General features: G+C 35.4%; 1 protein-coding gene across 6 annotated transcripts in view; it reads left to right on the top strand.

Moving 5' to 3' along the window:
- The window catches only part of COL24A1 (collagen type XXIV alpha 1 chain), a 387,541-nt gene extending 362,965 nt beyond the window's left edge, over positions 1-24,576 (top strand). For all 6 annotated transcript variants that reach the window (XM_072834343.1, XM_072834342.1, XM_072834338.1 and 3 more), the window contains 5 exons: positions 11,679-11,744; positions 12,383-12,551; positions 17,184-17,293; positions 19,937-20,152; positions 23,109-24,576. In XM_072834343.1, the coding sequence (XP_072690444.1) occupies positions 11,679-11,744; positions 12,383-12,551; positions 17,184-17,293; positions 19,937-20,152; positions 23,109-23,255 (708 nt within the window). In that variant the 3' untranslated portion in view covers positions 23,256-24,576. The remainder of the gene's footprint in view (positions 1-11,678; positions 11,745-12,382; positions 12,552-17,183; positions 17,294-19,936; positions 20,153-23,108) is intronic.
- Positions 24,577-26,321: the final 1,745 nt, after the last annotated feature.

Genomic DNA, 26,321 nt, shown 5'->3' with positions numbered 1-26,321 from the left:
CTGCATGGAGCCTGCTTCTCCCTCTGCCTCCTGTCTCTGCCTCTCTTTCTCTCCCTCTCATTAATAAATGAATAAAAATAAATAAATAAATAAATAAATAAATAAATAAATAAATAAATGTATGTTTTCCTTTTCTACCAACCAGTAATCCACCTTTTAGGTGTAACATGAATCCTTTTCAGTTGCCAGTGGCTGTGGAAGCCCTCAGACTTAACTATTTGCTTGTTATCTGTAACAGCCCAGAGCTTGCTACCCTTATCTTTGAAACAATGCTTCCGTTGCCTCATTATCAACTGTTATCCCCTGGCTTCTCAAGTTCCAAGTTTGATTTCCCACATGCTTTGCATTCCCTCTCATACTTAATAATCTATTTGTCTTCCTGCTTCCTGTAGGAGGTCTCCTTCCATCCCCAACCTTCACCCATGCCCCACCCCTACAGCAGCCTGGTCAAATACAATGGTCCTTGTTTAGATTTCCTGCCTAAAAAAGATCTCCTGTTGGCCACATTATCCCAAACAATGTCTAGTCCTATGCCTTCTAGCCTTACTTATTTCCACATGCTGCTCTAGTGTCATTTGGATCTCTGACAGTTCTAGTTGGTGGATCACTGTGGTCTATTCTCAGCAGGCTAGAAACTCTTCATTCCTTTCAGCTTTTCACCAGGGCAAAGAGTAACTTTCAAGCAAGATGCCACAGGAAGATTATCCCCTTGGAAACAGGAGATTTATGCTCCATGATTTAAAAAAATTACCCCCCCTTTCTGGCTATCAAACTAGGAGATTGAAACCTTCCCTGGCATGAACATCAATGGGAATGCCTTTCTTTAATCTTCAATTATTCTCTACTTCCATTCTTCCTCCCCCTCCACCCTCACCCACCCCCATACCTGGATCTCCACAAAGCACGGGTTACAAATACCTTCATCAGTTTTCTTCTCATTTTACAATGACTTTGACATAACTGCCTTCCTAAGAAAGAATAAGTCCTAAAAAATCACTCGCAGACTAGAGGTGATTGGTGAAAATTTTCACATTGAAATACCAAATTTTGTGGCACCATAGCCCTTCTCACTTAGAAAATGTTTGCATGTGTTCCTATACAGCCAAAATGAAGTAATACGAGAGTTTTTTGCTCTGAACAAAATGTGGATAAGAATATATACTTTGAGAAATTATTAGGATTAAATAAGAAAATATATGTGCTTGTCGCATTGTAGATACTTAACAAATGTTAGTTTCTTTATCTCTTCTTTCTTTCTTTCCTTTTTGTCTTCCTTCTTCTTGGCCAATATGAAAGCTGGTTTTTTAGTATTATCTTTCCAGGATTTGCACAGTCCATTGTAGCAAAGTGGCAGTTTAACCCTGAGAAGATGACTTCTAGAGCAGAAATCTGTCAATGAGAAAACACCTGCATAATTCTTTCTAAGGTCAACATATGATCATATCTTCTTTGAAACTCTTCTTAATTTCTTCTCATCACACTGTAAGGTAGAACTGATCACTTCCCCTTGTTATTGATAATCATTTTCATGCCAGTCTGTTTCTATTATGAGATTGTGAACTCTCTGAAGGTGGAAACCATTATTTAATTTCTTTTCCATTCAAGCCCTTAATAGGTGTCTGTTGAGTGAACAAAAAGCAAGTTCATCTCTTGGAAAATTTCAGTGGGAATCCTCCAAGATAGAATATTTCACTTGGAGGGAAATAATGTCTAGAATTGAAGAGTATCATAGAATTAGAGATAGACAATCTCTTTGTAGTTTATTTAGCAATTATTTGGGACTGACTTGTGACTCATTAGTGGTTTCTTAAGACCAGTTTAGTGAGTCTTATTCATAATTCTTTTGAAATGAAATGAAATAGAAAAAAATGTGGGGAGTAACTGCTTACTGGGTGCAAGGTTTCTTTTAGAGGTGATGGAAGTGCTCCAAAATTAAATAGTGCTGATGGCTACATGACATAGTGAATTACTAAAAGCAACTGAATTGTGTACTTTAAAAATGATTAAAATGGTGGATTTTATGCTATGTGAATTTTACTTCAATAAAAAAAGAAAAAAATCAGTATATCAGCCCTAGTAAGAATAAATATTGTAAAACTATTCAATTAAATGACTGTATTTTTGTATGAACCTTATTATGAAGTAAAAATATATTTCTTACTATGGGCCAAAATAAGTTTGAAAACCTCAACTCTAGTTTAATTTCCTCTTTTTAAGACCTAGAAGTAAAGTAACTTGCCCAAGTTCCTAAGAATAGCTAAACAGAAGTGTTTCTGGAAAAGGCATATATATTGATGGTGCTTTTGAGTTTGAGGATATTATCACAGTGATGGCCAGCCATCAGTGCACATGGTAAAATATTTAGAAACTAACAAATCTACAATAGAATGCCAAAGTTAACCAAAAATGATTGGTGGGGTAAAAGGAAGAACAAGATGAGTATGTGTGCTGGAGTGGGGGTGGAAACAGTAATCACTAAAAATAATTGGGAAAAGAATTGTGAAGATTTCATTCCCCCAAGGTATAATGAATCCTAGTTCCCCTCATAGTGCCAACAATCTGATTACTTCTTATTCTCTATATTTCTATTTTATGTGCATGTTTTTGTGAACTTTAAGTGATTTTCATGTGAGAACGTGTTCTCTCTAACAAAAACACATTGAGGGAGCTACTGCTTTTGGATTCCATCCCTGCACCTAATGAGAGTTTTACACTCAGATGTGGGCACTTAGATGTTGCTGAATAACTTCCCCAGCAAATCCTTTTAATATGTGCCAGGCATGAGTTAGGCTTTAGGATTATGCTGGGAATTATGCAGATATGTGTATTGCCAAGAACATTTATGGGTGACCAAGTATTATGACATTTCTTTTCTTTCCAGTGCCTGTTAGGAGGGGGTAAAAAAGCCTTTTTTATTAAGTTGACATTTAAAATTGCTAGTACCTTACTATGCATTAAGTCACATATTCTACACTATTAACGCACTAAAAGTCATTGTATTCTTCATTGCCACACATTCACAGGAAATAAAGTATGGTCGTTTTACTTAAGAATATTCATCTAAGTCTTCTGTTGATGGGTATTTGCTTCCAATCTTTTGCTAATACAAACACTACAAATGTCCAGTTCATATTCTTCCATTTTGCAGAATATTTATAGGACTAATTCCCAGCAGTGGGATGGTTCAATGTAAGGGATAATGAGCATATTTATTTATTATTGTTGTTAATTTGGGTACGATATACATAACATATATTTATCATTTTAATCATTTTAAGTATATTGTTCAGTGACTTTAAGTACCTTCACATGTTGTGCAACCATCTCCACCACCCATCTCTAGAACTTTTTCGCTCTTTCAAAACTGAAACTCTGTACCCATTAAATAATAATTCCTCACTCCTCCCTTCCCCAGCACCTAACAACTATGATTCTACTTTCTGTCTCTATTAATTTTACTACTCCAAGAATGTCATGTAAATGACAGTCATACGGTATTTGTCCTTTTATGACTGGCTTACTTTACTTAGCATAATATCTTCAAGATTCATCTGCATTTCAGCCTGTGTTGGAATTTCTTTCCTTTTTGAGGCTGAATAATATTCCAGTGTGTGTGTGTGTGTGTGTGTGTGTGTGTGTGTGTGTGTGTGATAAACCACACCGTGTCTGGTTTATCCAGGTGGACATATGAGTTTTTCCATCTCTTAGTTATTGTGAATAATACTGCTATAAACATAGGGGTACAAATTGAGTCTTTCCTTTCAATTCACTTTGAATTATACACCCAGAAGGGACATTACTGGATCATATAGTAACTCTACATTTAATTTTTTGAGATATTGTCATGCTCGCTTCAGCAGCACGTATACTAATTTTTTGAGGTACTGCTATACTATTTTATAGCAGCTGCACCCTTTCACATTCCCACAAGCACTGCGCAAGGTTCCGATTTTTCCACATCCTTGCCAACACTTTTTATCTTCCGGTTTGTTTGTTTTGTAACACCCATCCTAATGGGTGTGAAGTGATATCTACTTGTAGTTTTGATTTACATTTCCCTAATGATTAGTGAGGTTGAATATCTTTTCATGTGCTTATTAAATTATATATTTTCTTTGGGAAAATGTCTATTCAAGTCCTTTGCCCATTTTTGAATTGGGTGCCTTGTTTACTGTTGTTAGGTTGTAGGAGTTCTTTATACATTGTGGATATCTGGGATCCCTGGGTGGCGCAGCGGTTTGGCGCCTGCCTTTGGCCCAGGGCGCGATCCTGGAGACCCGGGATCGAATCCCACATCGGGCTCCTGGTGCATGGAGCGTGCTTCTCCCTCTGCCTGTGTCTCTGCCTCTCTCTCTCTCTCTGTGACTATCATGAATAAATAAATAAAATCTTTAAAAAAAAATCCCTTATCCAATATATGATACAAGCATTTTCTCCCATTCCATGGGTTGCCTTTTCACTCTGTTGATAGTGTCCTTTACCCAGTTTTTAATTCTCATATAGTCCAATTTGTTTATATTGTCTTGCCTTGCTTTTACTGTCATATCCAAGAAATCATTGCCAAATCCAATGTAATGAAGTTTTCCCCCTATGTTTCCTAAGAGGTTTATAGGTTTAGACCTTATATTTAAGTCTTTGATTTATTTTGAGTTTATTTTTGTATATGATATAAGATAAGGGTCTAGCTTTCATTCTTTTGTATGTGGATATCACGTTTCCCCAGCACTATTTGTTAAAGACTCTTCTTTCCCAATTGAATGGTCTTGATACCTTGATCAAAAATCATTTGACCATATGTGTGAGGGTCTACTTCTGGACTCTATTCTATGTTGGTCTATGTCTGTCTTTATGATAGTACCACATTGTTTTGATTACTGTAGCTTTGTAGTAAATTTTGAAATTGAAGTGTGAGGCCTTTAACTCTGTTATTTTTCAGGATTATTTTGGCTATTTGGAATCTATATTTTCTTTTATATTTACCCATATAGTTTAGCAGTGCTCTTTATTTCTTCATTTGGTTTCAAGTTTCTGCCTAGTATCCTTTAATTTCAGTTTGAAGTACTCCCTTTATTATCTTTCTAGGGAAGGTTTGCTAGTGATAAATTCTCTTAGTTTTTGTTTATCTAGGAATGTCTTGATTTTTCTTCATTTTTAGGGTAGTTTTAATGGATATAGAATTCTGGGTTGACATTCTTTTTCTTTCAGCACTCTGAATATGTCATCCCACACCTTCATGCCCTTATGATTTTTTTTTAAGATTTTATTTATTTATTCGTGAGAGACACAGAGAGTCAGAGACATAGGCAGAGGGAGAAGCAGGATCCATGCAGGGAGCCCAATGTGGGACTCCATCCCAGGACTCCAGAATCATGAAGGCAGACGCCCAACCACTGAGCTACCCAGGCGTCCCGCCTTTATGATTTTTAATGAAAATTTAGCTGTTAATCTCATTGAGGACCTCTGGGGTCTAATGAGTCTTCTCTCTTTCTGCTCTCAAGATTCTCCCTTTGTCTTTAGCTTTCAACAATTTATGATGTTTCTGGGGAGTTCACTGAGCTTCTTAGATTTGTAAGTTAATGTTTCTCATCAAATGTTCAGCTACAAATGTTCAGCTAGTCCTTTTTTTTAAATTAAGATATAATTGACATAAAACATTTTATTACTTTCAGGTGGTTTTGGTTCTTTCCATTTCTTTTCTGTTGAAAATAATGTTCCAGTGAACATAGGAAAGCATATATGTTTTCAAAATAGCATTTTTGTATTCCTCAGATAAATACCCAGAATTGGACTAGCTGGATCATATGGTAATTCTATTAATTTTTTGAGGAATCTCCATATTGTTTTTCACAGTGGCTGTACCAGTTTACATTTTCAGTAACTGTACAAGAGCTTCCTTTTCTCCACATTGTCTCCAACACGTGTTATTTCTTGTCTTTTGATAATAGCCATTCTAACAAGTGTGAAGTGATCACTCATTGTGGTTTTGATTTGCACTTCCTGATGATTAGTGATGTTGAGCACCTTTTCATAAATGTGTTGGCCATTTTTATGTCTTCCTAGGAAAAATATCAATTCAGATCTTCTTCCAAATTTTTAATTGGATTGTTTTGGGTTATTTGCTATTGAGTTGTATGAATTCTGTATATATTTTGGATACTAACCCTTTATTAGATTATATTATTTGCAAATATTTTCTTCCATTCAGTAGGTTACCTTTTCATTTTGCTGATTGTTTCTTTTGCTGTGCAGAAGCTTCTTAGTTTAATGTGGTCTCAAGTGTTTATGTTGGCTTTTGATACCTTTGCTTTTGTTGTCAAATCCAAAAAAGCAATATTCACCAAAACTAATATCAAGGAGCTTACCACCTGTGTTTTTTCAAGTCTTTTCCATTTTCAGTTAATGTTTGTATATGGTTAAGGCAATGGTCCAGTTTTATCCTATTGCATGTGGCTATCCTGTTTTCCTAATACTGTTTATTGAAGAGACTACCCTTCCACATGATATATTTTTGGCTCCTTTGTTTGACACAACATATGCATGGATTTATTTCTGGGTTTTCTGTTCTGTTCCATTGGTCTGTATATGTCAACTTTAATGCCAACACCATATTATTTTGATATTAAATAGAGTTTGAAATTTAGGAACATGATACTTGCAGCTTTGTTCTTCTTCAAGATTGCTTTGGCTATTCAAAGTCTTTTGTGATTCTATAAAAATTTTAGAATTGTTTGTTCTATTTCTGCGAAAAGTGCCATTGGAATTTTGATAAGAGATTGCATGACTCTGTAGACTGGTTTGGGTAGTATGGACATTTTAACAATATTAATTATTTTAATCCAAGCATGGACTATCTTTTCATTTATTTGTGTCTTCTAATTTAATTTCTTTCATCACTGTCCTATGGCCATTATTTCTTGAAATATTCTTTCTGCCCCTCTTTCTCTCTTCTCCCCTTCTAAGACTCCCATTATGCATATGTTAGCACTTTTCTTTATGTTCCATAGGTTTCAGAGCCTCTGTTCATTTTATTCATTCTTTTATCTGTTTACTCTTCTGACTGGAAAATCTGAATAAACCTGTCTTCAAGTTCATTGATTCTTCTGTCTACTGAAATCTACTGTTGAGCCTCTCTAGAAAATTTTTATTTCATTTTTTGTACCTTCCATCTGCAGAATTTCTATTTGGTTCTTTTCCATAATTTTATTTTTTTGTAATTGGTATTCTTTATTTGTAATGTATCTTTTTCCTTTAGTTCTATAGACATGATTTCCTTTAGTTTTCTGAACATATCTAAAATAGCTAATAAATATATTTGTCTAATAAGTACAACATCTGGGCTCCCTCAGGAGCAGTTTCTATCGATGGATTGCATTTTTGCTTGCTTATGGGCCATACCTTAATATTTCTTTGCATGTCATGTAATTTTTTGTTGAAAACTGTGCATTGTAAATAATATAATGCGGCATTTCTAGAAATAAATTTGCTCCCTTGGCCCTTGAGTTTATTTTTGTTGCTATTTGTTATTGTTTAGTGACTTTTCTGAATATTATAAAATCTGTATTCTTTGACATGTGTCCACTGAAGTTTCTACACAGCTTAGTGGCCAGCTAACAATTGGAGAGAGATTTCCTTAAATGGCAGAACCAGTAAGTCTCCCAGTTTGTTTGTTTTAAGATTTTATTTATTTATTCATGATAGACATAGAGAGAGGGGGCAGAGACACAAGAGAGGGAGAAACAGGCTCCATACTGGGAGCCCGACGCAGGACTCGATCCCTGGACTCCAGGATCGCGCTCTGAGCCAAAGGCAGGCACTAAACCGCTGAGCCACCCAGGGATCCCCAAGTCTCCTGGTTTTTACCAAATGTCTCTGTGTATATTGGAACACCCATCATTGCTCAACCAGGCAACAACTGAAAACTATAACTTAACTTTAACTTCCTGACTTTGCAGAGACTAAAAGCTAGAGGAGAAAACTTAGAGCCTTCTCGGATATTTTCTAAGCATGTGCACAACTCTACCTATGTACATGGACTTCTAGATTTCCAGAAATATGTCAAAATAAGTCACTGGATATCTCATTCCCTACCTTTTTCTCGTATGCTTTTTGTTAGCTTATTGTTTGCCCCAACTGCTTTTTAGTGCTTCAGACAGCCACAAAGTTAAACAATTCCCTCTACATGTTTTTGAAAAATGCTCCCAGGGTACAGGTGTTTTGCACTGGATGAGCTGTGAGTCAAGTAAAAGAAAGACAACTATGCAAGTAGTGTCCTCCAGGGAACCACCAGACAAGTCATTTAATGATAATTTACTGGAAATGACTCTTTGAAGCAACTCCAACCCCATACTGCTCCCGCCTGTGGCTTTTAGGCTTCTTGTTTTTACTGTAATTATAGGCTGTTGTTTTTTAGCTACTGCAGAACTGAAAAAGAAGACATGGGGGACAAAAGAAAGAAAGAGAGAGAGAGAGAAAAAGAGACAGACAGACAGACATGGGAAGAAAGAAAGACATAGAAAGAAAGAAAAACATGGGAATAGGGCAAATTAAAGTTCTATGAAGCTCACTGCCCTTACTGAAATCCAGCTATTTTTCCTGAATCTCCCCGGATTGCTGCAAGCATTTTGTTAATTTCCATAATCCTGAAAAACTTCACTCTGACATTTTTTCCAGTTTTCTCATTGCATTTATAGGAGAGAAAATTCTGGGAGGTTATTACTCCACTGTTTTCGCTGTCTCCTAAATCTCCAATCTTGAGTATACAGCACTTTAATAATCTGTGTGCTGAAATAGAAGAACATATAGAACACTTCTGCTGCACACTGAAGTATAGCATTTGCTTTCAGTTACAAATGGAATTAGTTGCTCTTTTCATAGAATACCATATTTACTTGACAGACTAACAATGTTATACAAATGTGAGTACTTGGCAGATATTTCCTTAAACATGATTGAAGTGAGCCTGTCATTTCAAGAAAACTACTGACAGAAGTTGATGCCAATGATAAGTCTCAAGCTTCCAAGCAAAAATAAAAATTGAGGAAAACTTTTTTTTTTTAAGATAAATTGGGGAAAACTTTTGTTTACCACTGTGTGTTTAATAGCTTCCCAGTACTTATACTCTTCAGATGAGATTGGTGATGATGTTAACAAATGTAAATATGTGATAATAATGAAATGTGTCAGTATTTGGAAGATCTACATACATAATTCCATGAACCAGTGTTTTCTAAATAAGCAATGCATAATTTAACAAATCATGGATACATAAAAGATTCTTTCACAGTTTAAGATAGACCAATAGATTTTAAAATAAAAAGCACAAAAGAGTTCATAGACGATTTCAGATTTCACATTTCAACTAACCATTAAGAAACTATCATTTGTTGGGAACCTGGGTGGCTCAGTGGTTGAGCGTCTGCCTTCAGCTCAGGTCGTGATCCTGGGGTCTTGGGATTGAGTCCCGCATCGGGCTCCCTGAATGGAGCCTGATTTTCCCTCTGCCTGTGTCTCTGCCTCCTTCTATGTGTCTCTCATGAATAAATAAATAAAATATTTTTTAAAAACCTATCATTTGTCAAGTTTTGGTATAATATCAAAGAAGAATATCCATACTTATCTGAAAAGGCTGCTAAAATAATCCTATTTCCTCTCGGAGTGGTGAAGTCTGCCCATCTGAGGCTCCATGCTCAGGGTGGTGTCTGCTTATCCTTTTCTCTCCTCCTCAGCCCTTTCCCCTAATTGAGGGACATGCTCTCATCTCAAAAAAAAAAAAAAAAAAAAAAAAAAAAAAAAAAAAACTAGGTCTTAAATCAATAAAATAAAATATCTGTATAGCTCTATAAGGTCAGATTTTCTTCATGTATTTCCACAAAATAAATTGAATACTGAAGGAAATATGACAGTCAAGCTATCTTCTATCAATCCAGACATTAAAGATATGTACAAACGCGTAAAACAGTACCATTCTTTTCACCCATTTTTTTGTTTTGGAAAACACAATCCTTTTTCATTAAAATATTTGTATTAACATAGATGGGTTATTTTAAAGCAATTAACACAAATAGTTTTAAAATTTGTGTTTTAATTTCTACTGTGGTAAATACCAAAAGACATAACTCACATAAATAAGTTCTTTAAGGCCCTTAATAATATTTAAAAGTGCAAAAAGGTCCTGAACTGAAGAGTTTGAGAACTGCTTATGCTAGGTTTTCTAAGCTCAAAGCCATAATCACAAACCAACTGGAAAATATAAAAGTAGCTACTATCTAGTACTTAATTCACTTGCCTATGTTTAGTGCCAATATTTTTATGTGACTCATGCCCAAAATCTGTTCATCCACACAGGCATGATGGTCAGAATTATTTAATCTGCATAGAAACTTTTACACTGACCCTTTCTGCTTTGTGACTAGGCCACATTTCTCTATGTGATAGCTCATGTGCAAGGCTATTACTCTGCCTGGAAAGCTCTCCTAGCCCCTCTCCTCACAATTCTTATTCTTCAGATCTCAGATCAGATGTCACTATCTCAGGGAAACCTTCCTTGATCTATTCTTCCAAAGCTCTTATCCTCCAGATTTCACTAAAACCTCCCAATCTCTTTCATGGGTCAAAGCACATTTTTTTCTCTCATAGTACATATCACAACTTGCAATTATGTAGATGTAAGATTTGATCGGTACCTTTCTCTCCCTTAAACTTCAGTTTCACAAGGGTGGTTTTCGTTTTAGCTTACTGTTTTGTCCTCAATATGTATCACAGTGTTTGGCAGTATGTATGTACAGAATGATTCAATTATTTTCCAATATGAAAAACACATGTTGAGGCAAGGAAGAGTGCATTTTATTGATTGTCCCATCATTTTAAATAGTTTTTCAAATTACTAGCCATGAGTTATGAGAGATCTGTTGAAAACAGTTTTCATTGTATGGCCCTCCAAGTAAAAAGATATCTTAGCAGCACAATCATTCTGAAAGAAGTTAGATTGCTTGATTTGTTTATACAGATGCCATTTCACAGAACTTTCTCCCAACTCATGCTTCTTAGTTTCCAAGCTTTTTAAAAAATAAAATACAAAAAAGACTTTTACTAATGGTTATCCTGAGCCTTTCTCTAAAAATATCTTTTATTAAATACAGGAGGAGATTGGATTCATGCTGTATTATTTCTTTTGGGACTAATGGTGCATTTTCCAACTTCAGAAATTGTTTTTAAGACCGCAAAAGTATCAGATTAAACGAATGTGGTGACTACCTCAGGACAGTAGTATTTTATTATATTTTCCTTCCAAGAATGTAACTGTTATAAATTACTACAGTTATTTATTCTTCACTTTACAATTTATTAACTGAGGGGGTCATATTTCATTCTTCTTCCATCTGAGTAACTTGTGTGTGTGTTTTTATGTAGCAGTGACAAATAGTTTTTCATTTGAAGGCTCTAGACTTTGGTCCTGTTCTAATTAGGAGACTTTTGAGATTTGGATGAAGGCAGCATATTGTCCTTTCAGATATCCAGGCAAAATTGGTAAGATCTGTCTAACCATAAAAGTTACAAACCCCTTTCTGATAACAAGTCTAGGATACTTTAATAACACAGCTTTCAGAATTTACAGCCTCCACTTTCAAGCACTCAGTGTTGATGTTACTGCTAATCTCAAATAGTTTTGTTTTACACAGAAACAAATGGATATCAATGCTGCTATTCAAGCCCTGATTGAATCACATACTGCCCTACAGATGGAGGTAATATATCTGGCTTTATTTACATTGGCACTCTCAATATACAAATTATACAGAACATTTTTTCAGAGTCCAAAATGTGCCTTTATCTCAAAGATTGGATTTAAAACATATTGAACATAATGAAACTATTTTTAAGGACAAAGTAAGCATTTTTAATAAACAGAAATATATGCATGGGATGTTTTTAAGCAAAAACACTTAAAACTGAAATGTAAGACATTTAAGGAATTTTTTAAGAAGGAATTAGATACTGTAGAAGAAAATAGTTAAATGAAATTAGCCATTTCTTAAAATGGGATCTATCATTGTTAATTATTTTTCTTATTTAAACTCTATTCAATATATAATTTCTTTAAAACATTATACTACAATTGGCACAATAATTGTTAAGTTTTATGTTGGCTTGAAAACCAGGCCTTTAGAGTGAATTTAATCTCTTATTTAGAATCAAGATTAATAAAGCACATAGGCCTATATTTAAATATAAACTGTTCTTTACACCCTACTCCAACTCATTGCACACAACAAGAATACATTTTTCTTCTGTCTTGGTCCATGTTGATCATGACGGTTACCTACTGTGATGGTTACCTACTCCATGCTTTTCTGCTAATACGATTCCTCTGATGACTTGACAGAGCTACCAGAATACCGAAGTGACTTTAATGGACTACAGTGCAGAGATATTCAAGACCCTGAACTACCTTAGCAATTTACTGCGCAGCATCAAGAATCCTCTTGGCACACGAGATAACCCAGCACGAATCTGCAAAGATTTGCTTAACTGTGAACACAAGGTATCAGATGGTAAGTTCTTGGTTTTTCTCAAACTCTGATGTCTAATTTCGTCATTTCAGTGTGTTTGAGATTTAGAATGTATTCATTTCAAATCTTAATCATTTTGATAGAATCAGTGTAGAAGGCATTTGAATGTTATCAAAAACCAAATACTCTTAGAGGGAGACATGATTCTGAAGTCAGAGTATCCTTTTCTGGGGGTGCATATGACAAATGTCCTCTATACAGCCTTACTGATTCTCAGCTTTTCCTACTTCACCCTAACGATATCACTTGCTTACACTTTGTGCTTGGAACTTATCACATGCATGTTAAAAATGAGAATAGGAAGGACTGATTTTGGGTTAACAGGAGTTAACTATCTATCAGGTCCACCAAAGGTGGCAACATGAAAAAAATATGGTAGAGTGCCTACCACCACTTGTCCTTAAATTATGGTTTTTAAACAATATGGAAATTAAGTGCATCATTGCAGAGTCAATGAGTAGGCAAATGATTTGGTATTCTTGGAATTTTTTTCATCCCTACACTGATAGCCCAAAATCCACTAACCAGAGGTGCAAAAATCAATTTAGAGTAGAAGCATCAAGGAAAAGTTTTAAAGCAAGTAGAAGATTTATAATTATCTAATGAAAAATAGGGGAACCCTGTCTGCTACAATACACATTTCATTTTCATTTCTATTGGGTCTGTGGTCAGCTGTACAATCAATACTAGTAGTTATCATTTTTTGCTGAAAACTCTATTCCCTACACAGTGTTAAAAGCATCAAATAGCTAACAAAATACTGAGGACATTTCAAGTCAATATTTCAAAGAAGATGGCAGACAGATGAACACACTTAGAACTGCTTTTACCCTGGGTGTGTTCACAAACTACATCCTGGTTTTGGTGGCTTCATGGGACCTGGGATCAAAACTTGGAATCTGTGACCCACCAAACGTGGGGATTTAGAATGCTTTCAAAGGGCTCCACTCTAAGAGTAAACATACACTGGAAGAAAAGAGACATTCATACAGATTGTAGCCTAGCTTCACATCATGAAGACCCCTCAGAATCTTATGTGGTTTTTTTTTTTGTTTTTTTTAAAAAGTCTAATCTGTTTTCAATTTTTTTAAAAAAATTTTTATTTATTTATGATAGTCACAGAGAGAGAGAGAGAGAGAGGCAGAGACACAGGCAGAGGGAGAAGCAGGCTCCATGCACCGAGAGCCCGGTGTGGGATTCGATCCCAGGACTCCAGGATCACGCCCTGGGCCAAAGGCAGGCGCCAAACTGCTGCGCCACCCAGGGATCCCAGAATCTTATGTTTTGAACTTGGACTAAGATTGTTCCAGACTACTTGTAACCCACCCCGTATCTGACAGAAACAAAAGTCCTCTATAAAATATGCCATCATCTTAGGGCTCAAATTATTTCCACAAATCATTTCTCAAATATAGTGCCCAGCACACAATCAGTGATAATGAGGCATACTGGTAAACAAAGCACTAAGAATGAGAATTGGCAAAAACGGCAAACAGAATTAGACTCAAAAGAAAAAATAAGAGGGGAAGAACTCAAAACTGAAGGTATAACAGATAAGGTAAGCCTTATATGGGTTTTATAAGGAAACACAGTTTATCCACTATAAAAAGAAGGAAGGCAGAAAATATGTGTGCAGGTACAGATAGGTAAATAGATGTAGTAGTGGGAGGTTATATAAGTTAATTTCAGATTGCTTCAGTTGTCTCAGTGAAATTGAAAAGTTATCAGTCAAGAATAAAGATGAAGGAGGGTCACCTGGGCAGCTCAGTCTGTTAAGCATCTGCCTTCTGCTCAGATCATGATCTCAGGCTCCTGGGATCAAGCCCCACATCAGGCTTTTTGCTAAATGGGGAGTCTGCTTTTCTCTCTCTGTATCAAATAAATAAATAAGATCTTTAAAAAAAAAGAATAAAGTGTGAAGGGATACATATAATAAGGTTGAGGGAAGAAGAAATGGTTTCAAATAGTTAACTAGGAGAATGACAGAGGGAACTCACTAGGGAAACACAATGTTGTCTGGCAGCCTTACAAACATTTGAATATAAAGTGAGTCTAGTCAGCATGGTTGTCTTTTTCTTCAGACACATTTAGCTGTGCAAGGTCAGGCACAGATTAGGCACAAAACTGGACTGCTATAAGGTTGAGACTTTATAGGACAAGTACATTGAAGTGAGGCAGGGGCAGGGATGTTGAGGAAGTCTTCAAGGGAGTAATTATAGTAAAGGACTATGGGTTTTACATGGGTAGGAAGGGAAATGAACACATGATTATGAGATAGGGGAAAAACAGTAGTATCAATGGATATCAGGTCCTGGGGAATGGAGGGATTATTGGAGTCAGGACGCTAGAGTGAATGAGTTTAAAAAAAGAAGAGGGGAAATTATAGCAGAATTCTAGTTGTAGGGCAACCCCCGGTGGCCCGGTGGTTTAGTGCTGCCTTCGGCCCAGGGTGTGATCCTGGAGACCTGGGATCAAGTCCCACTTCTCCCTCTGCCTGTGTCTCTGCCTCTGTGTGTGTGTGTGTGTGTGTGTGTGTGTGTGTGTGATGATTAAATAAATAAAATCTTAAAAAAAAAAAAAAAAGAATTCTAGTTGTAGGTAACAGCAAAGGCTAGGTAGGATAATGGCCTGGGAAATGACTGGGGTAGTAGGGGGAGCAGGGAAGGGTATGAGAATATAGGCAGAAGAGTTCAAGGAACTGAGAGGCCAGAGTATTGGAAGTGCTCTCCACGTGAATTTAAAATCACCAAGAATTAGGTCATAGATTTTCTGAAAGCGATAGCCATCCAAAGCTAAAATCTTCAAAGAAAAAGCATGATTGCAACAGGAAGGGATAATGGATGATACAATGTAATGACAGTAATTTTACCATGGAGTTGTTTTAGGGAAACAATAAAAAGAACGGAGGTGTCAATGAAGAGCGAGAAAGACACCTTCCCTACCCCAGGCACAGTGCTAATAGGGGCTGTGAAGGGGCTGCAAGGGAAGTGGTGTCCTTAGGGGAGAGCCAGTTTGGGGTTGAACATTTAGGCCTACCAAAGATATATTATGGTATAGCATCTTATTAATAGCTCAACATAGCCTGAAAAAAATCACAAAGTACCTGCCAGTTCACTGTTGTACAACATAATGCCTGACTTCAAAGCATTCTACCCTATATAACAATGACAGTTTGCTTGATGGAAAACATTTTATAAGAAATTTATTAGCTCACATAGTAAAAGGAAACTGTTTCTTAGAAGAGAAGAGATGGTAGTGAAGATAATGTGTTTACCCCATTAGATAAGAACTGGAAGCCTACATTAGATCCTGGTTAAAAAAAAAAAATCCAGCACTAATATCTATAAACATTACAAAATGCCCAAAATTCTGAGGGAAGGAAAAAAAAAAAAGGATAGGATTTCTTTCACCCCTTTCTTTCATATCGCAATAGATCAGTGGTTCTTCAAATGTCCCTGGACCAGAATTAGATTCTACTGAAATGCAGATTATCAGGCCCTGACTTAATGAATCAGAAACTCTGGGGATGGGACCCAGCTATCGGTGTTTTAACAGATGGTTCTAAATGCCACTAAAATGTGAAAACACTGCAATAAAAGACAGTCCCTACTCCTGGAGCCACCAGTTCAGCAAGTATTCATTTTGAAGGATTAGTGGAATAGTTGAGGAAAGAAGAGTTGAGGATATTTTAGAAGGCTAAAATAATGGAAGCCCAGGATGAGGTAGAGGAATCTTTGCAATAGGGTAAGGATGGAACAAGTATTTCTACCTACCGTAGAAATGACATTTGAGAAATACTGTATGGTTATCTTACCTTTTTAAAGCAAAAAAAAGCAGGTCTATCTCATTCAAAAATTCTTTCTTTTAGAATTAGGTGCTACTTCACTATTCTGAGCCTGTTATTCTGGAATTTAGATATTAGATCAATACCTTTTCAGCCTGAGTATTTCCTGTAGGCTGAATTTAAGACCCCATTTGATTCTCCTGGACATTCAGTGAAAGCAATAGTTGACAGGCTTACATTGGCTGTAGGGACTTCATTTTTTCTCACAAATCTGATGAAGAAAGAGCAAAAATGGTAACCATTTAATTGTACATTTTCTTTCTGAAAGCAAAGGCTGTCTTATTATTTTTATTCTAATTATCATAAAGGTAATATTTTACCTCAGAGAGGTTGAACTTTTTTCTGTTTAATATACATATATATTCATTTTTAAACTGTAATGACATAGAACAGACGTGTGCAGGTACACCACAGCAATTGCAACTTTGTGAACTAAATTAACTATGTTAATTTTAGACAGTTTGCTTTAAGCTGATGAGCTCATCTGTGGAAAGAAGCTGTAAATTCAGCCATTGTATCATTTTTTTTGTTGAAATTATAAAATGCCCTTAAATTGACAAGTATGTGAAAAATACAGTATTTTTGGTATCAATTTTGCATGGTGCTTACCGCTTTCATTCACTGACTAAATGTAAGTATCTTTATAATCATCTAAGTTTTTTTTACAGGTAAGACTAAAAATATATTAAAGCTTGATCATTTATAATGATGGTTCCAATATGTTTCACTATAGAATTTAAATATTTTTATGTTTTACAATAAATTAATAGGAAAATACTGGATTGATCCAAATCTTGGATGCCCTTCAGATGCCATTGAGGTTTTCTGTAATTTCAGTGCTGGTGGTCAGACATGTTTATCTCCTGTTTCTGTAGCAAAGGTATGTATTAATGGTAGACTGTATGCTGGTACTTGCCCAGTATCAGTGAACATGATTTTTAAAATTCTATCACTTCACATAATTATGATTTTTATGAATGGAAGCAAGCTATCATTCTCTACCATATATAATCATCTAAGTTTTTTTTACAGGTAAGACTATAAAAATATAAATATATGTTTAAAGCTTGATCATTTATAATGTTTTAAAAAAATAATTCTAGTGAATCTTGACATTTTGATTATGTGTTTTATGATTGACATTATTATGGCTTTCTCTACTGATTAGGCTTTTTAATTTCTTTTAAAAATGTTGTAGGGGGTGGGTTGTGCACCTTGGTGACTTAGTCAGTTGAGCATCTGACTTTTGGTTTGGACTCAAGTTATGATCTCCAGGTTGTGAGATCAAGGCCCACATGGGACTCTGCCTCTGCAGGAAGTCGGCTTGGGATTCTCTCTCCCTCTTCCTCTGTGCCTCCCCTGCTCATGCAGATCTCTCTCTCAATATTAAAAAAAAAAAAAAAGTGGAATATATGTCTTTATGTATACACATTAGGAAATCCCCAAACAGCTGCAATGTTTGCAATTAGTAATCAGTTGCCTAAAGGTTTTCTGAAAATGACATCATTAAAAGAGGAATTTTGCCACAAAGCTTGCTCTTTTTGATGATTTGGCACAAAGAATCTCCCTTAAACATACATTTCCAGTATAATAAAATGAATGAAAATTAGTTTGGTATGACCCTGGTATTGACCCTGACAAGCATTCATAAAACCTGTATCTTAGTTCTATCTATAATATATATTGAAGAAATAAAAACTGCACTTCTTTCTTTTTCTGGTTAAACCAGTTTGGTATTATTACCAAGAACTTATTTCTCATTGACAAAGAATTGATGCAGCTGTCCATGGTGTGTTTGGTCCATCGTAAAGAGGCAGCAACTCAAATTTGCAGTTTATTAGTCTCTGTAGCTGCTTTTTGTTACAATGCCCTTTCCTAAATTATCCCTCTTCATTAAGGGTGTCTCACCAGTTCATCTCAGTAGACATTCACCAGTATTACTCTCAAGCAGAGGAAAGAAAGATTCTTTCATTCCTAGGGAATCCATGTTCCTCTGATGAAGATCAGCATGATAGTCCTACTTCCAAAATATCTGCATGATCATTCTTATTCCCCTGGATTTGGCCCAGGATTTTTATCTGGATTATCATAAAAGACAGATGGGGGCTGGGAGGCATGTGCAAAGGAGATAGGAGCTGTGACACTGCTGAACTTCAATTCCTTCCTCGACTGAGTCAAGCCTCCCATCTCTCCCCTCCATAAACTCTACCTCAGAAAGACTAGGCAGGTAGTGAGAAGAATAGTAGGCTTGGCATTAGGGATATCGGTTCTAGTCTCTCTCCCTCTACCAACCTGGCAAATCATACTCTGAGCCTACTCTGCTCAGGCACTGTGGTAGAGGTGACATGTGGCACCTTAAATTCTTATAACAATCCTGCCACACAGCTGTCCTACTCCACTTTACCAGCAAAGAAACCAAGGCTCAGAAAGTTCAAGTAGTTTACATGTTTGGGATTCTCAGCTGTAAAATAAAGGAACCTGAACTACTTAAACTCCAGTGTTCTTTGATGATCCTTCCATGTTTTCATTCTCGTTGACCTTCCTTTGCCTTTCCTCTCTTTTCCTTTTACTTTGTTGGTTGTTGTCATTTTATATTTTTTTCTTTCTTTGATACCTTATAACTGATATTTTTCTAATTTTATGTTTGGAAGTTAATATGAACTCCTTGTAGAAACCATTTTTGTTCATTTTCCTTATGACAGTACCCCTGCTTGAATAATGCTAAAATAATAATAATAACATCAAAAGTTATAGAAAAATCTACTTCCTTGTCCAAGCCTGAGAAATCTGCAATCAGACCTCTTTGCTCCAATTTTGCCCTATATTATTGACTTTATTATTACTACTTGTTCATGCATTCATTCATTTCAATAAACATTTATTGATGACCACTCTATGAATGGAACTGCATTAGGGGCTGGCAACACAAAGAATTTAAGATTCTATCCTTGTCGTTAAAGTCTCTCCTAGTTAAAGTTACTCAACAAGTTATTATTGCAACTTGTAACCTTGGAAACTCAAAAAAAGATATTCAAAGAAAAAGTATAGACAATTTCAGATTTTTGTGCAAAAAAATTTAAAGCATTAATCAACAACAAATTATAATGCATTTTAGATAATATTATGTAAATTCCTTCATTATTTTTGTCATGTCTAGTAGCCTAATGGTGTGCTGAAGCCAGCTCATAGAGATTCATGGTTAACATTGTTATTGTTACCTATTGTTAATATCCCTTTCCAACCTGTTTTCAATGATACTACCATGATAGCCTGAAATAAGCTGTGGTGGGAGTGTTTACACCATGGAAATTGGAAAATGCTATAAATCAGGAATTACCCCCTCCCCACCCCTACAAGAGCCGGTGGTTAAGCATTTAACAGCATACCACTTACTGGCACTTTAATGCCAAGGAAAGTGGCTTTCTCAAGGCTGCATTCAAGGACTTTCCTCAGATTTCCCCAAGTTATAAGTTTCTCAACTGCCACATCTTATATAATCTGTATATTATTTCTATGACATTAGTTGGAGTTTGGAGTTGGAAAAGTCCAGATGAACTTCCTTCATTTACTGAGCTCAGAAGCCACCCATATCATCACCATTCACTGTCTAAACACGCCAGTGTGGACAAGTGCTCAGTCAAGTGGCTCAGGATTGCCTGTTGGCTTCAAAGGATGGAATGGCCAGATTTTTGAAGAAAACACTCTACTTGAACCTAAGGTGCTTTCAGATGACTGCAAGGTAAGGTGGCACTTTTAGAATTCTTCAATATAACTAACATAAAATTGATGACCATAAAATTAAAATAATGGGAAGAAGACTTTAATTGCTGAAGATCCAGAAAGGTAGCAGGTTTTAATGTGCCCAATTTGTAATAAACTTACATTTTTCAGAATCAATCATTTGCTTATATAATATCTTGTCAACTTTTGTCACACCCATTGGACATCCATGGATTTTTATATGCAAAACAGGCATTAACACATAAGTTTAATTTTAATTGTTCATATGAAACATTTATATTACACCTGCATGAATAGAAAGAGCATATAAATAAATAGATTTATTTCATATATTTTCACCACTGTAATTTTATGTCTCATTACATTAATGAAGACAGGTTATAGAGGCAAGTCCTATACCTGATACATACCAAACATGGGCATTTTGCCAGTCCCTATACCTGATACCAAACATGGGCATAATTGCAGATTGACTTGCCCTGCCAATCAATATTGAAATCATAGCCCATTTTTCTTATTAAACTAAATAATGGATGTAATAAAAATCTATAATTTTAAAATATTGTGGTATAAAGTAGGTGTCACAAACTACAGTCCATAGACCAAATCTAGCCCACCACTTGTTTTCATAAATAAACGTTATTGGAACATAGCCACACTCATTGTTAATTTATTATCTATAGCTGTTATCACACTATGATGGCAGAGTTGAATAAATGCGATAGACTATATGGCTCACAAAATCTAAAACATTTATGATCTAGCCCTTTACAGAAGGGTTTCCCAACCCTGTTAGAGAGAAGAGCATCTACTTTACATACATATTATTAATGACTTTAAGAAGCTTGATTTCCTGTTCTTGTGTACCATGAAGCCCATAATTTAAGATCTCTTCCCATTTCCAGGGGACTGGAGACTCTTTTCACAGCATTTTATTTCCAGACAAATAGTGCTTGAGTATTTGAAAAATGAAAGGCAAACAGTTAGAAATATATGGCTCATTCTCTATAAGCAAAGAGATCAGTATTATCAACAAACTCATTTAACTTTTACAATTTTTTCCAGAAGCTTTCAGTGACTCACTAGTATCTCTGAGATACAATCTAAACTTATCAGCTCTTTGTTTAGCATCTAGAACAGTTGGGCTCCAACCTACCTTTCTAGGTTGGGCTTTCATTGGCTGTCAACCCTAAAGTATGGCCAAACTGATCTATTAATAATAATAATAATAATAATAATAATAATAATAATAATAGCATCAACAATAATTCCTACTATTAATCATTGGAGCATTACTATAGAGCAGTTACCCTGTACTACATACATTGTTTTATCTAATTATAACAGCTTTGTAAAGAAGTCTAATTTTGTAGGTAGGAAAGTGAAGGCACAGAGAGGTTAAATAACTTGCTCAAGGTCATGCAGCTAATTAGTGCAGATCAAGAAATAGACCCCAGGTGTGTATAACTCCACAGCCCATGCTACACTATACTGTTAGGTATTTTAATTAAAATCTCATTTAATCCTCACAACTGTGTGAAGTAAGTTTGTATATTTCACATTTTATATAAAAAGAAAATCCTGGATTCCTGGATTTCTTTCAAAATCTGTGCACTTCACCCCATGCTAAGCTTATCTTTGCAACCATTTTCTACTTTGCCAACTGTTTTCTATTTGTATGTTTGTTTTTACTCGTGTCATTACCTTCCTCTGAAATGCCTTCTCTACCTCTCTAACCAAGTGGAAATTTTAGGCATACTTGAAGGCCCATCTTAAATTCTGAATTCTGAACTCATAAAACTTCCCCGGAGTACTTCAGTTGGAAATGAGGAATTTAACACTCACTGTCTACGTAATTTATGCTGCACTTACCATATGTTATCTTGTGTTGTTATGTCTGTTTGTGCTTCTCCTCTCCAACTAAATTTGTAAGCTGCTAGTATTCAGAAGTCAGAACTAATTTGTTCATCCTTCATATTTCCCAAATACTGTAAGAAAATAGAGGGTTAGGTCTTATTCAACTGTGCCAATTGAACTTAGTGTTCAATAAATATTACTTGAAAGATTTAACGAGTTAATCTAATGGTGTCTTATACACAGAGCTCTAGTTCTAGTTATCACACCAAGCTGATGACTAGTAAATGGAATTTATAGCTTAAGTAATCTCTAACAGTTAAGATCCTTCAAATTTTAAAATTCATATTATGATAATTCTGTAAGTAAGTGAATAAAATCCTTAATAAAAAGCTTCACAAAACTAGTCAACTGTGTTTCTCGATTTCGTCTTGTTGAATCATAAGCATAAGGTATTTTATGATATGTTTTTGTTCCATAGTAGAATTTGTCAGAAACAAAAGAGCATACAATAATAAGAAAAACAAAGTCCTAGAAAGAAGAGAGGAAAGAAACTATAGAAACAGTAACCACAGACTGGAAAAAAAAGAAACCTAAAAGGTGATTCAATATAATTATAATTTACTTCTGACTGAAGCAATTCTGGTTATTTCCTGCCTCATGTACAGAGAGGTTGCAATAGTTCATTGCCTTTCATCCAAGAAGAATGCCCATCCTGAAGAATTAGCCCCAAATAAAGGAACACAGAACAGATGGGGGTAACTCATATTAGGAATAGTACAGCCTTTTAATTTGCATCTGGTCCAATGATCCACAGACAACAGAAGCAGAAGCCTAGTCTTAGCCTCTGAGACTGAAAAATCAGAACATACACTGCCATGTAGAGAAAAGAATGAACTCGTGTTTTCAACTAGTCACAATGATTGTTACAAATGAGCACTTACTCTCTGCCAGCATTTACTTTGCTTTAGGGACCTTCTATTCATTATCTCTAATCCTTAAACTAAATCTACGTTGTCTGACAGTGAAGGGCATTGTCTGCTGGGAATGACTCCTAATGACACAGTTACATATCAAAGCATCTTGTTCTTGTTTTACAGATTCAAGATGGCAGCTGGCATAAGGCAAAATTCCTTTTTCACACCCAGGACCCTAATCAGCTTCCAGTAATTGAAGTACAAAAACTTCCTCATCTCAAAACTGAAAGGAAATACTACATTGAAAGCAGTGCTGTATGCTTTCTATGAGGTTCCTGAATTAGATCAGAATTTGTGCTGTTGGCCAGGTAATTGCTGCAGAGGGAAAAATATAGACAGAAAGATACTATCATTGTGAAATGCATGGAATAAAGCATTGGCTAAATCTTAAAGTATCTCAGGAAGAAAAGATTTCCTCCTAAGAAGGAGAAAAGGCATTTTTAAAGGACTATAATTGATAAAGTATTTAATTCTTTTAAAAATTATATTGACCTGAGCTTTCTTAGAGAATTCCCTAGAACTGAAAATTTATAAACATGGAATTCTTCAGGGTAGCCTGTATTTTTTGACTGAGAGCAAAGTACCCATTAGACAGCTGGAGATGCAGAGCACTATGGAGCAATACTGGCTAATGCTTCCAAATGTGCAATGCTTCTGTCTAAAAATTACAAGCCACAGTCTAATATGTCTTATTTTCCCAAATACTAAGCTGTATTCAGGTCCCCAATGGGCATATACATCTTAGCCGGTGGTACACTACCTCTTACGTGTTGCCTTTTTGTGTTGCTCGGTGCTCTTTCTAAAACAAGGTGCTTGTGGCTTTCATAGACTATTTTATTTCTTTTTTTTTTTTTCGTCTTTGTCATTCTTTAAGAGTGTATGTACTGGTTACATCAAGATATGTTTTGGTTGTTAGTACTTATTTTCATTTGTTTGGTTACATACTTAATAACAAGTAAAACATTATTTATGTGAAGTCCTTGTTCTGTTTTAAAATTCTCTTTGTGGATATGGAATCAAAGCCAGCACACTGTAACCTGTGCTTATGCACAAGAGAATTGGAAGGTTTCTTTTGTTTTTATTTTTTAAATTGTTGTAAAAAATATTACAGGCCAGCTACATCTAGTAGTAGGTTTGGGTTAGAGTTTGGGATTGTGATATTCTATTTTTAAAAATCCATGATCATCTGGAATGATACTATGTATATATATATTTTGTAAAGTTTTAATTCAGCAAATCTTTTGAAATTGCTGCTGTTTTAAATTATAAAAACCATTATTTCTGCTTCGTAAGAATTACATGTTTTGTAGTATTCATTGATTTCACTATGCTTAAACTTACTGTGTTGACACCTAAAAGAATTCAATTTACCAGTATTAAAAGCAACATGTGGGAAAAAAAAAGTCTTTAGCCATTTAAAATAGGCTCAGCCCATTCAGACTTTCCTTGTCAGAGAAATGTTAGTTCAGTATTAAAAGAAAAATATTATACCTTTTGGTATATAGAAAAGCTTGTACATTCATTATAAACATATCTTTAGCCACAGCAAACCACACTTACCTATCTGTAATAAAACTATGCTTTAAATCTTTTTTGGTGGTATTTGTTTTTCTTCTTTTGTTATCATATCCTTTTATTACCTATGATAGTCCTCTGAGTAGTTCTTCTGTACTCTTACATTTGCATTATTACAAAGTATCCATTACATAACTATAAGAGGATTATAGAGTCTATTTCCCACTTGTACAAAATGAGGTCATGGCACAGAATAAACCTTCTCATATATCATATATAGTCAACTGATTTTCAACAAAGGTATCAAGATCATTCAATGGGAAAAGGACAGTTTTTTTTTCAACAAATAGTGCTGGGAAAACTGGATATCCACATGCAAAAGAATGAAGTTGGACACTTATCTGGTATCATATACAAAACTTAACTCAAGTCCTAAATGGAACAGCCAAAACTATAAAACTCTTAGAAGAAAACATAGGGAAATGTCTTCACGACACTGGATTTAGCAGTGGTTTCTTGGAGATGGCACTAAAACCATGTTCAAAAAAAGAAAAAGATAAATTATACTACATCAAAATTAAGAACTTCTGTACATCAAAGGACACTATCAGGAGAGTGAAAAGACATCGCACAGATTGGGAGAAAATATTTGCAAATCATATGTCTGATAAGGAATTAATATCCCAGAATGTATTTTTAAAAACTCCTACAACGGGCAGGCTGGGTGGCTCAGCGGTTTAGCGCCGCCTTCAGCCCAGGGCCTGATCCTAGAGATCTGGGATCAAGTCCTGAGTCAGGTTCCTTGCATGGAGCCTGCTTCTCCCTCTGCCTGTGTCTCTGCCTCTCTCTCTCTCTCTCTCTGTGTCTCTCATGAATAAGTAAATAAAATCTTAAAAAAAAAACTACAACTCAACATGAAAAAGCAATCCAATTAAAAAATGGACAAAGGATCTAACAGACACTTCTCCAAAGAAGATGTACAAATGGCCAACAAATGAAAAGATGCTCAACATCTCTAGTTATTAGGAAAATGCAAATCAAAGTCATAGGTAGATATCACTTCACACTCACCACGATGACTATTATCCAAAATCAAAAAAAAAAAAAAAAAGAGGAAAATAACAAGCATTGGTAAGGATGCTGAAGAAGTGGAACCTTTCTACATTCATGGTGGGAATGTAAAATGGTGTAGCCATAGTGGAAAATAGTTTGGCAATTTCTCAAAAGTTAAACAGAATTGCCATATAACCTAGTAATTCTAAGTTGCATATATATGCAAAATAATTGAAAGAAAGGACTCAAATAGATATCTGTACACAAGTGTTCACAGAGGTACCATTCAGAATAGCCAAATGATGGAAACAACCCAAATGTGCATCCATAGATGAACTGATGATCAAAATGTGGTATGTACATATGATGGAATATTATTTGGTCTTAAAAAGTAATGAAATTCTGTTATATGCTACAACACTGATTACCTTGAAAACATGCTGTGTGAAATAAGCCAGAAAAAAAGGGCAAATTATGAAGTACCACATACCTGAAGTACCAAGAATAGACAAATTCAAAGACAAGAAATACAACAGAGGCGAGGTAGGGTTTGGGAATTATTTTTTAATGAGTAGAAGTTTCTATTTGGGATGATGATAAAGTTCTGAAGATGGATGTTAATAAGGGTTGCACAACATGTGAATGTACTCCATGCAATTGAATTAGCACTTAAGGTGATTTAAATGGCCAATGTTATGTTGTATCTTTTATTACAATTTTTTTTAATGGGGCGATAGCAAAAATGTCTGCTTTCCCACTTGAAGACCA

Source organism: Canis lupus, chromosome 8, assembly GCF_048164855.1.
Source record: "Canis lupus baileyi chromosome 8, mCanLup2.hap1, whole genome shotgun sequence".
NCBI classification, from domain to species: Eukaryota; Metazoa; Chordata; class Mammalia; order Carnivora; family Canidae; genus Canis; species Canis lupus.
Note: the sequence above shows the minus strand (reverse complement) of the source record. Positions and strands in the feature narration are given on the sequence as shown.